At 47.3% G+C, this 12,777-nt stretch overlaps 1 protein-coding gene across 13 annotated transcripts in view; it reads left to right on the plus strand.

Moving 5' to 3' along the window:
* The window catches only part of TOM1L2 (target of myb1 like 2 membrane trafficking protein), a 118,268-nt gene that overhangs the window by 60,448 nt on the left and 45,043 nt on the right, over nt 1-12,777 (plus strand). For 8 of the 13 annotated variants that reach the window (XM_070563630.1, XM_070563631.1, XM_070563632.1 and 5 more), the window contains exons 3-4: nt 5,758-5,836; nt 12,442-12,591. In XM_070563630.1, the coding sequence (XP_070419731.1) occupies nt 5,758-5,836; nt 12,442-12,591 (229 nt within the window). Of the gene's footprint in view, nt 1-4,302; nt 4,409-5,757; nt 5,837-12,441; nt 12,592-12,777 lie in introns of those variants that run through there. The other 5 variants (XM_070563637.1, XM_070563635.1, XM_070563636.1 and 2 more) reach the window with 2 other exon arrangements.

Below are 12,777 nucleotides of genomic sequence, written 5' to 3' on the forward strand. Positions count from 1 at the left end.
ACAGGGAAACCAGTTAGGAGGTTATTACAGTAATCCTGTTGTGAGATGATAGCAGCTTGGACCAGGATGATAGTAGAGCAGGGAGTGAGAAATGATCAGATTCTGAATACATTTAGAAGGTGGAGCCAGTAGAATTTGCAGATGTGGGCGTGAGAGAAGAGTCAAGGATAACTCCAAGGTCTAGGGCCTGAACAGCCACAGGGATGGCATAATGATTTCCTGAGATGGAGCGGGCAGGGGTTGCAGAGATCAGAAGTTCAGCTAAAATCCTTTAGATCTGCCTGTGAAGCCCGCAAGGGGTGATGCTGACAGGGTCATGGCACAGAGGAGTCTGGAGTTGAGGTAGTGGCCTGCGCTCGAGATGTGAGTTTGGGAGTCTTTGGTGAAAGATGGCCTATTTCTGCCATCTAATGTAGGTGGTCAGCTTGGTGCCTGGCACAGGGACAGGATTCACAAAGAGTTGTTGGGGACTATGTATTTCTAATACTGTACTAACTAGGCTCACACTTGTCATCTCCCTCAGACCTACTTGGGCTCCTTTCTTCCTCGTGTCCCCCTCAGACACCATTCATTCGCTCATTTATCCAGTCGTCCAGCCACATTTATTGACCCCAAAGGTGGAGGCGCAGCTGGTTCCAGGATGCCAAGGTGAGTGCACCATGGCTTCTCTGGAGGCACTCACCAGGCAGAACCAGGAGGGCTGTGGCTGAGGTGTGTGCACATTGCTGTAGACTCAGAAGGAGAGGCAGTGGCGATGCCTCCTGGAGGGGTGGGCTTTGGACTGGTGCCTCAAGGAAGGCAGGAAGAAAGGTGTGCCATATAGCTAAGGGTAGCATGAAAAGGGCAGTGTGCTGAGGACACAGGCGGTCTTGGTGCACAGGAAAAAAGTGGGGAGAGGGACTGTCTGGAGCGGAAGCTGGAAAGGTGATTCAGGTCAGGTTGTAAAGAGCCCTCTTTCTGTGTCATCCCTCTAGAGTTGGGCTGTAGCCTCCAGGAGGTCCATCGACCTTTGCCCCTTTCCCTCTGTCCGTTCTCCATGCTGCAGGCAGAGGGTCTCCTAGAAACTGAGAACTCATCAAGTTACTCCCTTGCTAACAAGCCTTCTCTCAGGGTAAAAGTCATTAATGGATCCTGTGTGATAACCTGGCCCCTCTGCCGTTCCACTTAGGGCCCTCTCCCCTTATTCTCACTCTTCAGCCCCACTGGTCTTTTAGTTCTTTGAATTTCCCGCATTCCAGTACCCAGTTGGCAATTCTCCACACATCTGGGGGATATACAAATATATGTTGGAATGGAGCTTCCTCATTCCAAAGGGGCTGAAGCCTCCTTCCAAGGTCCAAGAGATGGGTCAGCTTCCTTTTCCAGTCCTCAACTCACAGGAGGCCTGCTTGCATCTTCCTCCTAATGCTCCTGTTCCTGAGTTTTTGAGTAAGAGCATCTCAGAGCCTCCTGGGGGTTCTCTGTTCTTGCCTCTACCGTGAGGTGGCATCAAAATCTCTTCCTAAGTAGGAGAAAACTCCCACAAGTTTGGCTAATGGTCGGCTACCTGGCCCCTGGTGTTCCTTCTGTTGCCCCTCACTTCTCCTTCCACTGATTACTTCTGTCATTCACTGGATCTCAGTTTGAATCTCATTTCTTGGACACCCCTCTCTCCTAATTTGGGTAAGTCCCCACTATGCGGTTTTGTAATACCCTGTATTATACTTAGGCTCATCACAGTTTAAATTGACATATCTTGACGTTTGTTAGAGTGTCTGTCTCCCTCCAGTCCCCCCTAGACTGTGAGCTCCATGAGGGCGGGAATTCTGTTTTACTCACCATTTTTTAATCTCCAGCACCTGCACAGTACACACATAATTGGCTCTTGACAAACATTTGTTAAATAAGTGAATAAATGAGTGAAGTCCCTAGGGAACCTGTAGTCCTATGAGCACTGCAGGCATGTGAACATAATCTTAACACAGCGTGACAAGTGCTCCAAGAGAGAAGCTGTAAGTAGCTAACAAGAGAGAAACTAAAGCAGTGGCAGCCGGCTGACCTTGCTGCTATCAGCAGCAAAGGCTTCCTTTTCTTTTTCTCTCCAAAGCCCCAGTACATAGTTGTATATCCTAGTTGTATGTGGTTCTAGTTCTTCTATGTGGGATGCTCACACAGCATGGCTTGATGAGCAGTGCATAGGTCTGCTCCCAGGATCCGAACTGGTGAACCCTGGGCTGCCAAAGCAGAGCCTGAGAACTTAACCACTTGGCCACCGGCCCAGCCCCAGTAAAGGATTCTTGAAAGAGGTGACACTCAAGTGCTGTCTTGTATCATACGAGGGTGTCAGCCAGGTGAGGTGGTGGATGGCAGGGGAGGAAGGAGACGCTTAGGCTGGAGGTCAATGTGCGCAACATGTGCATAGGAAGGGGCATGTAATGGGATTAGAGACACAGAGCCTGAAGCTAGGCTGGAATCCCACATCCTCCATCACTTGCTGGGTGTCCCTGGGTGAGTTACTTCATCTGCTTTGTCTCAGTTTCCTCATTCATAAAATGGGGGTACCATTAGTACCTGTTTTATGGCTTCACTGCCTTATCCTGTCTCCCATTCTCTGAGCACTTGCCATGTGCTGGTCCCCTGTGCTGAGCCCTAGATTGCACCAGCTCATGCAGCACCCCCAACAGCCATATAAAGTGGGGACAGCCCATTTTAATGTTGAGGAAATGGAGTGGTTTGGCCACTTGGGAAAGATCTCACAGCACAGCTGGGAAGAGCAGATGTAGGATGTAAGCCCAGGCAGACCTGGCTCCAGCCAATGAAGCTCTGCCTGCACTTCTTTTATTTATTCAGAGCTTCACCTCTGGGAGGCTGTGGTCCTAGAGGGAGCAGATTTGGTGAGCTGCCCCACAGATCCCTCCCTGGGCTTTGCTTAATGTCTAGGGCTGATGTCATCTCCTGCCTGAGACCTTGTGTGGCAGTGCCTTGTGACCTGGATCTGAGGTCATTAACAAGGAGTACTTGGCTGAATAACGGACCAGGAATATTTTAGATCCTGTTTACCAGACCTCACCTAGACCTACCTAATTAGGGCACAGACGTGTGGATTTGGTAAGTGCTTCCCACCTGATTCTGTTGTACGGCTCTGATGAGGATCCACGGACCTCGGTCATTTTCATGACCCTTCCCTGGACCTTGCCAAGCTCATTGAATCTTTGTCTGTGCCCCAGCATCTAAGCTGGAGGGGCCACAGAGGAGTAACTTCCAGATAAATGCAGTAGAGCAAGGTAGCAGCTGAGTGAGTGTTCAGGGTGGTGGAGGGGGCAGCCATGTCCTCCTGGGGGGAAAAAGGAGAAAGCGTCTCAGGAGCGCTAGTTCTAGAGCTGCAGGACAAGTTGAGTTTGGCATGACTGGAAACAAGGGCTCTCATGAGTCTGGGGTCAAGGAGACTTTCGGGAAGCTAAAGATGGCCAGAGGCCAGATCCTGAGGCTTTGGGGGCTGCCCCGAGGGTCCTGACCTTTCCTCTGAGAGCTGCTAGGGTGTCGGGGCACTCACACTTGCCATTCCCTCCTGGTCTTTTCTTCGTGCTCAGTCTTGGCTCTAGACTCTCCCTCTCTTTTCTTTCTGTTTCCAACTCCATGCTGTCTAATCTGCTGCTGCTTCTTGAAACTTTGCAGCTCCTCTGACATGTCTTTGATCCTCCTCTCTGAAGCTTCTTCCCTGGGGAGAGAGATAAATACTTGCTTTTGTGCTCACCCAGTCACTCTCAGGCAGTACTTCCCGCAGATGAATTTTCATTTTAACTCTAACCCAGGAGCCTGCTGACTCTGTGATTTCCCTCCACCACCATCACTCCCACACCGGGAGAGCTCTGAGTGTGCTGATGCTCTGTGAGCTATAAGTGATCACAGCCCTCGGAGGCTGTTCCCATTTTTCTGCTTCATGGAAGTTCAAGAGGAGAGGAATGAAACTGGATTGAGAGGGATGGCAGCTGTGGGTAAGGGCTAACGGTGGCTTGGCAGAGCCTTTGAGAGAGAGGAATTTATCCATGCTCCTGGCCAGTAGCTGCTGACCTTCATCAGCTCACATCCACAAACAATTCTCAAAGCTGAGAGCTTGTCAAGTCCCACATTTGCAGAAATCAGCATCCCTGTTTGGAAACTGCAGCCATACTGCAAACACACTTGGCAGGGACCTATTCCCCAGAGAGCCTTGTCCCATCAGCCCTTCGACTCAGAAGCCAAGAATTCCTGCAGGCAGCCATGTTTCAAGTCAAGAATGGGAAATAGGTGACTCAGGGTGTGTTTTCATTTCCTCTAGGAACCTTGCCTTGCTGCTGCGTATTTCTGTCTACATTGGGCTGGCTAGCAGAGCTTCTACCTTCGCCTCTCCCAGCTTCCTCACACATATTTGAAAGGACTTTTTCGTTTGGTAAATAGATCACACATATTTCAGAGCTGTAGGATTAGGAGGTCCCTGATTTACAGACGTTCACCTTTGGAAAGACCCAGATGTATTGACACACTGATGGGTGAAAAGACCCACTTGCGATAGCAAAGGGCAGGCCTGCAGCTGCATGGGGCTTCCCAGAGCGGAGGGATGGGCATCAGGGCAGGGGCTTCATCCCAGAGGTAGTCTGGTAGTTGAGGTTAGTCCCATGACTTTGTTGAATCTTGGCTTAGAATAAATTAAATAACGTGTTAGACACAAGGGCTGCACCTAATAGGTGCTCTTAGAACAGTGATTTAAGGAACAAGGTGTTCCAATTTCCAAACAGCTTATGAAGAGGCTTTTGAACATGGCCCATTTGTAAACTGGGGAGTGCGTATAATCCTGCGAGATTCCCTCTGAGAATCCGTGTCAGATTCAGTACCTAAAAACACACAAATCCTTGGTTTTGAGGAGACTTACTTAAGTTTCCTCAAGGAAAAAGGAGTTTCGTGGAACCATGGAGGAGCTGAACATCCAGGCCTAAGCAAGGACCTGGCCATTCTCTCTTATGTCTCTCTCTGGTTTCTTCAGTGTACCCACAGACCAATGGGTTAGTTATTGTTTTCAATAAATAATACTTGCAAGTGATACAAAATTCAGAAAGGCTGCAAAAAGGCAATCCAGTAAAAAATCTCCCTGTCTCCTCTGTCACCCAGTTCCCCTCCTAAGGGGCAGCCAGAGTTCCCGGCTGCTTGTGGTTCTCTGCCCTGTGCTGCATGCGCTCCACGTGTACATTTGCAGTCTTCTTATAACTTGGATAGTAGCGTCCTTCATGCACAGCTCTGCAGAGGACTCTATTCATGGATCTTTGAGTTTTCTCCATATTGCAGCTGTACCGTATTCCATTGTATGCATAAAGGTGATTTTAATTTGGTCATATTGGTGGACATTTAGTTTGTTTCCAGTCTTTTACGTTTACAAATGTGCTGCAGCAAATAACCTTGTATACATACTGGTTCACACAAATGGGCAAATCTGCAGGATAGTACCTCAAAGTGGAATTTGCAAGGATCTTTTTTTTTTTTGAGGAAGATTAGCTCTGAGCTAACTACTGCCAATCCTCCTCTTTTTGCTGAGGAAGACTGGCCCTGAGCTAACATCCGTGCCCATCTTCCTCTATTTTATACTTGGGACGCCTACCACAGCATGGCTTTTACCAAGTGGTGTCATGTCTGCACCCAGGATCCGAACCAGTGAACCCCGGGCCCCTGAGAAGCAGAACATGTGAACTTAACTGCTGTGCCACCAGGCTGGCCCCTGTAAGGATCTTAATATGTCCTTTTCTTCAGGCCAAAGGATGCCATTCGAGCCCTGAAGAAGCGATTGAACGGGAACCGGAACTACAGAGAAGTGATGCTGGCGTTAACAGTGAGTGCTGCCCTTCTGGGGTTGGGAGAACATCTGGGAAAATCCATGCTCCTCACCTCGCCCCACTCATGTGGCCTTCTCTCTGTCCACTCAGCACAGCCTCCCATGGATGTGTGGTGCGTTTGCTGCTGGAGTGCAGCGGAACCTTCCCGTAGTGCCCTTAGGTTTTCCTACCCTCTTCTGAAATGGGGAGTGAGCTTCAGTCCAGTGTATACCAGCAGAAGAGAAGGCATGGGCAGCACTGACTAGTACAGAAGCCCAGAGCAGAGAAGCCAGAGAGCTGGGTTTGGGTCTCCTTTCAGCCACCAGCCTGCTGTGAAACATCTAGGCTAGCTGCTTCTCTGGCCGTCAGTTTCCTCTTTATAAAAATGCTAGCTTCCACTAAGTACCTGCTGGTGACTGTGCTGAGCTTTTCAGATGTTAATGAAAATGCTTACAATAAACTTCCAAAATATGTTTCATCATCCCCCTCACACAGATGAAGAAACTGAGGCTCAGAGAAGTCTAGGGGTTTGCCCAGACTTCACAGCTGGAGAGCTAGCCAGGTGTGGATTATGGGGTAAAAACTGATCATTGCCTCAGAGGTTCTTGAAAGAGTCGGCCAAGTGACTCCTTTCAGGAACAGATCAGGTTTTTGCCCTTCCTTAAAATGTCAGAAAATTAAAAGGGACAGCTTCAGGTGTTATTTCTGTCTTGAAAAAGCTAACAGTTTTTCAGATGTGGCAAAATCTGGGCCACAGTGAATTCTTTTTTTCTTTTGAGATTTTATTTTTCCTTTTTCTCCCCAAAGCCCCCCCCGGTACATAGTTGTATATTTTTAGTTGTGTGTCCTTCTAGTTGCGGCATGTGGGACGCCGCCTCAGCCTGGCTTGATGAGCAGTGCCATGTCCACACCCAGGATCCGAATCGGTGAAACCCTGGGCCTCCGAAGCAGAGCACGCGAACTTAACCACTCGGCCACAGGGCCGCCCCCCAAAGTGAATTCTCAGCATGTGGGCTTCTTTGTAGGTTTGAATAGTTTGTTATTTATCCAAAACAGCTATAACCTGTTTCCTTGTGTGTGTGTGTGTGAGTGAGGAAGATTGCCCCTGAGCTAACATCCATGCCAATCTTCCTCTGTTTTGTATGTGGGATGCCACCACAGCATGGCCTGGTGAGCAGTGTATAGGTCTGTGCCAGGGATCCGAACCCACAAATCCCAGGCTGCTCAAACGGATCACGTGAACTTAACCACTGTGCCACCGGGCCAGCCCCAACATGTTCCCTTTTACAGAAGAAAAACTGTTTGGATTTTTGTCCAAGTGAAGACGCAAGACTTTTTAAGAGAATTCTCTGCCAGGGAATTGAGATTTGAATAATAAAGGAGAAAAAGACCAGTTGAGAAATAGGGAGTTGAAAGCTTTTGTTTTTTTCTCAGAATTTGAGCCACGGCATTCGCTAAACCCAGAGTGATGCCTAAAATGAATTGTTTTCAGAGAACTGAAGTCACCAGGGAGTGAACCGTAACATGTCAGGACATTGTCCTGGTATCTCACACAGATCCCTTTACGTGCCCAACTTCATGGTAACCATATTGGATGGAAAGCTTCCTAAAGTGGTCTCTGCCTCTACTTCCTACAGCAGAGCATAATAAGCATCGTTTTACCTTTCCTGATCTTTGTCTTTGTTATTATTTTGTCTTTGTTATTATTATTATTTCCCTCCAGCTTTATTGAGATATTATTGATGTATAACATATAAGTTTAAGGTATACGATATGATTTGATACACGTATATATTACAAAATGATTACCACAATAAGGTTAGGTAACACCTCCATCCCTCACATAATTACCTTTTTAGTGTGTGCGTGGTGGTAGCATTTAAGATGTGCTTTCTTAACAACTTTCAAGTATGTACTACGGTATTATCAATTATAGTCACTGTGCTGTACATTATATCCCCAGAGCTTATTTGTCTTTTTTTTTTAAACAGCTTTTTTTTGTTGTTTTTTTGAGGAAGATTAGCCCTGAGCTAACTACTGCCAATCCTACATCTTCCTCTTTTTGCTGAGGAAGTCTGGCCCTGAGCTAACATCCATGCCCATCTTCCTCTACTTTATATGTGGGACGCCTGCCACAGCATAGCTTGCCGAGTGGTACATGTCCGCACCTGGGATCCGAACCAGCGAACCCCAGGCCCCTGAGAAGCAGAACATGTGAACTTAACCGCTGCACCACTGGACCAGCCCCAGAACTTATTCATCTTGTAGCTGGGAGTTTGTACCCTTTGACCAACATCTCTTTCTCCCTGCCCTCTAGCCCCTGGCAACCACCATTCTATTCTCTGTTTCCATGAGTTTGTCTTTTTTAGATTCTACGTATAAGTGAGAGCATACATGTGTGTCTTTATCTGACTTATTTCACTTAGCATAATGACCCTAAAGTCCAACCATGTTGGCACAAAAATCAGGATTTCCTTTCTTTTTAAAGCTGAATAATATTTCATATACACCACATTTTCTTTATCCATTCATCCATCAGTGGACACTTTAGTTGTTTCCATGTCTTGGCTATTGTGACTAATGCTGCAGTGAACATGAGAATGCAAATATCTCTTCGAGATCCTGTTTTTATTTCTTTTGGATACGTACCCAGAAGTGGAATTGCTGGATTGTATGGTATTTCTATTTTTAATTTTCTGAGGAACCTTCACACTGTGTTGCATAGTGGCTGCACCAATTTACATTCCCACCAACGGTGCACCAGGGTCCTTTCTCTCCACATCTTTGCCAACACTTGTTATCTCTCATCTTTTTGATGATAGCCATTCTAACAGGTGTGAGGTGATATCTCATTGTGGTTTTGATTTGCATTTCTGTGATGATTAGTGATGTTGAGCACCTTTTTATGTATCTGTTGGCCATTTGTGTGTCTTTTTGGAAAAAATGTCTGTTTAACTCCGTTTAATGTCTATTTAAGACCAATGTCAAGAAGCACTTTCCCTATATTTTCTTTTAGTAGTTTTACAGTTTCAGGTCTTACATTTAATAGTTTTACATTTTACAATTTAAATTTAATAGTTTTACAGTTTCAGGTCTTAGATTTAGTCCATTTCGAGGTAGTTTTTGTAGATGGTATAAGATAGGGGTCTAATTTCATTCTTTTGCTTGTGGCTGTTTTCCCAGCACCGTTTATTGAAGAGACTATCCTTTCCCTATTGAGTGTTCTTGGCTCCCTTGTCTAACATTAGTTGACCATATATGTATGAATTTATTTCTGGGCTCTTGATTCTGTTCTATTGGTTTATGTGTCTGTCCCTCTGTCAGTACTATACTGTTTTGATTACTGTAGGTTTGTAATATAGTTTGATGTCAGGAAGTGTGATTCCTCTAGCTTTGTTCTTCTCTCTCAGGATTGCTTTGGCCATTCAGGGTCTTTTGTGGTTCCATATGAATTTTAGGATTATTTTTTCTATTTCTGTGAAATTATTGATGGCTTTGGGTAGTCTGGACACTTTAGCAATAGTAATACTTCCAATCCATGAACACAGGGTATCTTTCCATTTATTTCTATCATCTTCAGTTTCTCTTATCAATGTCTTATAATTTCCAGGGTACAGATCATTCACCTCCTTGGTTAAATTTATTTCTAAGTGTTTTTGTTTTTGTTTCTTTATTGTAGTCAGATCTCCCCTGCAAATCTAGTGATGCCTTTGGGATACTGATGAAATGTGTACATCCATTGTCCCTACATCAAAGGCCCTGGCCTTGGGGACGTTGCATGGTCTCATGCCTGCTTTTATGACTTCTCTGTCTTTGTCTTCACATACCCTGTTAGTTTCTTTCTGTCTTCTTGCTCCTTGTGGGCCTTTCCTAACTTGATGTCTGCACCTGCCAAGATTGTTAATATTTACCCAAAGTAGGAGTTAGTCAGAGGTCTTGAGGGCTCTCTGCCTGGGCCTTAGTGGGTGTGGACTTGAAGTGTCTATTTCTTATTGCTTCAAGGCGCGTTTTGCTTATTCTGTGGGCTTTGGCTACATTCTAGAAAATTGTCACCGTGTGTTTCATGCCCTGTAACCCACAGGGACTGACTTGCTAATGGCCTTTTTGGCAGAGTGGCCTGAAGTGGACCACTGGGCTTCCTCGGCTGTGTGGCCCTTGCCAGCCAGGGAGGACCTCCTGCATCTCCTGTTCTGCTAGGCTTCAGAGCTGCTTTGTAGCACCTGCCGCCTCTGTCTGGGGCATTTCTAAGCCTGTGTACCTGAGCCCCAAAGGCCAGGCTAGGACACACTGACTTTAATGACTGCTGTCTAGGAAAGTATAGGGATGTGTTCCCTGAAGATGAGAAGTGCATCTTGGCCCACAGCTGCTCTGCATATGGATGCGGAGCCACAGCCACCCCCCACCTTAACCTTCCTGCTCTTCTTTTTTCCATGTTCTTTCCTACTACATGTGCTTTCCTCCCCAGCCCCCTGCCCGTTCCTTTCCCACCTGCTTCTCACAAAATAAATGATTCTTCCCACCACCTACCTCGGCCACAGCAGCCTGCATAGTGGCTGGTAGGCTGTTAGGAGGAACCTAGGAAGTAGAGCGACTGTGAGTTCCTCGACGGCAGGAAGAATCCTGCTGGTTCATCTTGGCAGCCCCCACCGGTCCCTGTGAGAGAGAATGTTGGTTACCTCATGGTCACCTGGAATCAAGCACGAGCAGAGGCTAAGAAAGAGTGCCCTTGGCTGAGGAAAACCTCAGCGACTCATGGATGCCCAGTTTTCGAGTCCTCCTCAGCAAGTGGAGCGGAACATGGAGTCTCCCACAGTGCAGTAACAGTGGGAAAGGAACAGTTATGATTGGCTAAGGGGCTGCCAGGCCTGGGGCAAATCCCAGCTCTGGCCTCCTCAGTGAAGTTACTAGCACCTCTAAGCCTCAGTTTCCTCATCTCTAGAATGGGATAATACCCACCTTACAGGGTTATTTCAAGAACCACTTCAGGGAACAAGAAATCCAGCACATGTTGTCGTCTGAGGGACTCTTGGCTGATCTTGGAGGAGAGCTGTGAGGGAGGGATGGCCCCGTGGCCTCATTGTGGGTGATTGGAGTTCCCATCCTGCTTCTGGCACTGATCAGCAACTTGTACCTTGACCAGTTTCTTCACCTTTCTAAGCCTAACTCTAGAAAAAAGAGAGAAAGAATAACATCCTCTAAAAGAGAATTAATTAGTTGTGAGAATTAAATGAAATTATATACAGTGTGACTGCCTGGCATATAGTCTGCATTTGGACCTTTCTTTATGGCCATGCTTTGTCGAGGTAATGCCTCATCGTATGAACCCAGCCCTGTGGAATGGCTGCGTAAGGTAATCAGTGGTCAGGTTAGTTCGGGCCAATGAGGATAACTGCATAGTCAGAAATGTCACCTGTTGCTGGTGACTTCCTTCCAAGGAGGCATTCCCCAGTAGTTCACTGTGGCATTGGGGGTTGCTGGTGTGGGAAGGGCCAGGTGATTGTATGGATTGGTTTACAGAGAGCTGAGAAGTTCAGAAAGCTGTCTTCCAGACTGAAGATCCTCCAATTGGTACCTCTGAATTCCAGCAGGCCTCGCCCCTGTCCTGTGGGGACTGAGAAGCTGTCCGTCTTTACTCGAGTGTGTACACTAGGCTTCTGAACATTTATCATCATAGTCCTCATTTGCTAGCACCTCCCCCATGCAGGGCACTGTGTTAGGTGCTTCAAACACACACACTCTCATCCTTACTACAGTCCTGCTAGGCGGCACTCCTGTGCCCACTTCACAGATGAGGAAGCTGAGGCTCAGACTGTCCTAGGCCATTCAGGGAGAAAGTGGTGGAGCTGAGATTCAGGCCCATGTTGGCCATTGGCCAGAGCCCACACACTGTGCTTTTCTGAGGGGCTAAGACCTGTGTAACTCATTTCTCCAGACAAGGGAGGAAGAGTGGGCAGGGTTTGAAGTGAAAATGGACCTTAAAGCCACCTGGCAGCTGAGGCCCACAAACCGTTTATTAAGGGTGGAAAATCCTTTGTCACTGCCAATTTTAGTTGCAGAAGCAGAATTGTGTGGGTTGTGCAAGGTGTGTGTGTGTGTGTGTGTGTGTGTTGCGCGCGCGCGCACGCGCGCATGCGTGCGTGCATGTGCATGTTTGCTTCCTCACATACAAGGTCCCGTAACTCACTAGGCAAATCAGGCTGTCACAGCAGCCTTCTCTTGTGACAGAGCCTTTGTCCCATTAGCTAATGCCTCACACCCAGAAGCCCAGAGAGAGGAGCTAAAATGCTAATTTTCAGGGACCACTCAAGTCATTTGGATCCCGTTAAAACACCAGCATCTTTCTCATGTAAAACTGGTGCCTCAGTTACCAACTCACTGCCTGATTCTTGTTCAGGGACAGAAGACTTCGGTCAGCAAGGTGCTGCGGTCATCCCCAAGGAATAACTAAATTAGAGCATGGGGATGCGTGTGCCATCTCAGTTTGACTCTGGAGGAGGCCGTCAGAAAGATGATCTGGGAGAAGGAAAGAGGGGGTGGTGGAAACTTGGCTGCCCTCCTCAGTTCCTGGCGGCTCCTCCAGCTCCCGTGGTGGTGACCTCTCTTTCCTTTCCTCCCATATCAGGTGCTGGAGACATGTGTGAAGAACTGTGGCCACCGCTTCCACATTCTCGTGGCCAACCGAGATTTCATCGACAGTGTTCTGGTCAAAATCATCTCTCCCAAGAACAACCCTCCCACCATTGTACAGGACAAAGTGCTCGCTCTGATCCAGGTGTGTCAGTTCCCCTTGTCCAGTTTGTTGGGACAGAGTGTGACAGAGCCTCTTATCAGTGAGTCCACATGCTTTCCCATCATTCGGAGGAAAGAATGGAGGCTTCTGGGTTTAAACATTTGTTGCAAAACTCTTACTTTTTTTACACTCGTCCCACTGGAATGAAACCCTAAGTGGTGGCTCTCC

The sequence above is a fragment of the Equus przewalskii genome, chromosome 10 (genome assembly GCF_037783145.1).
Source record: "Equus przewalskii isolate Varuska chromosome 10, EquPr2, whole genome shotgun sequence".
NCBI classification, from domain to species: Eukaryota; Metazoa; Chordata; class Mammalia; order Perissodactyla; family Equidae; genus Equus; species Equus przewalskii.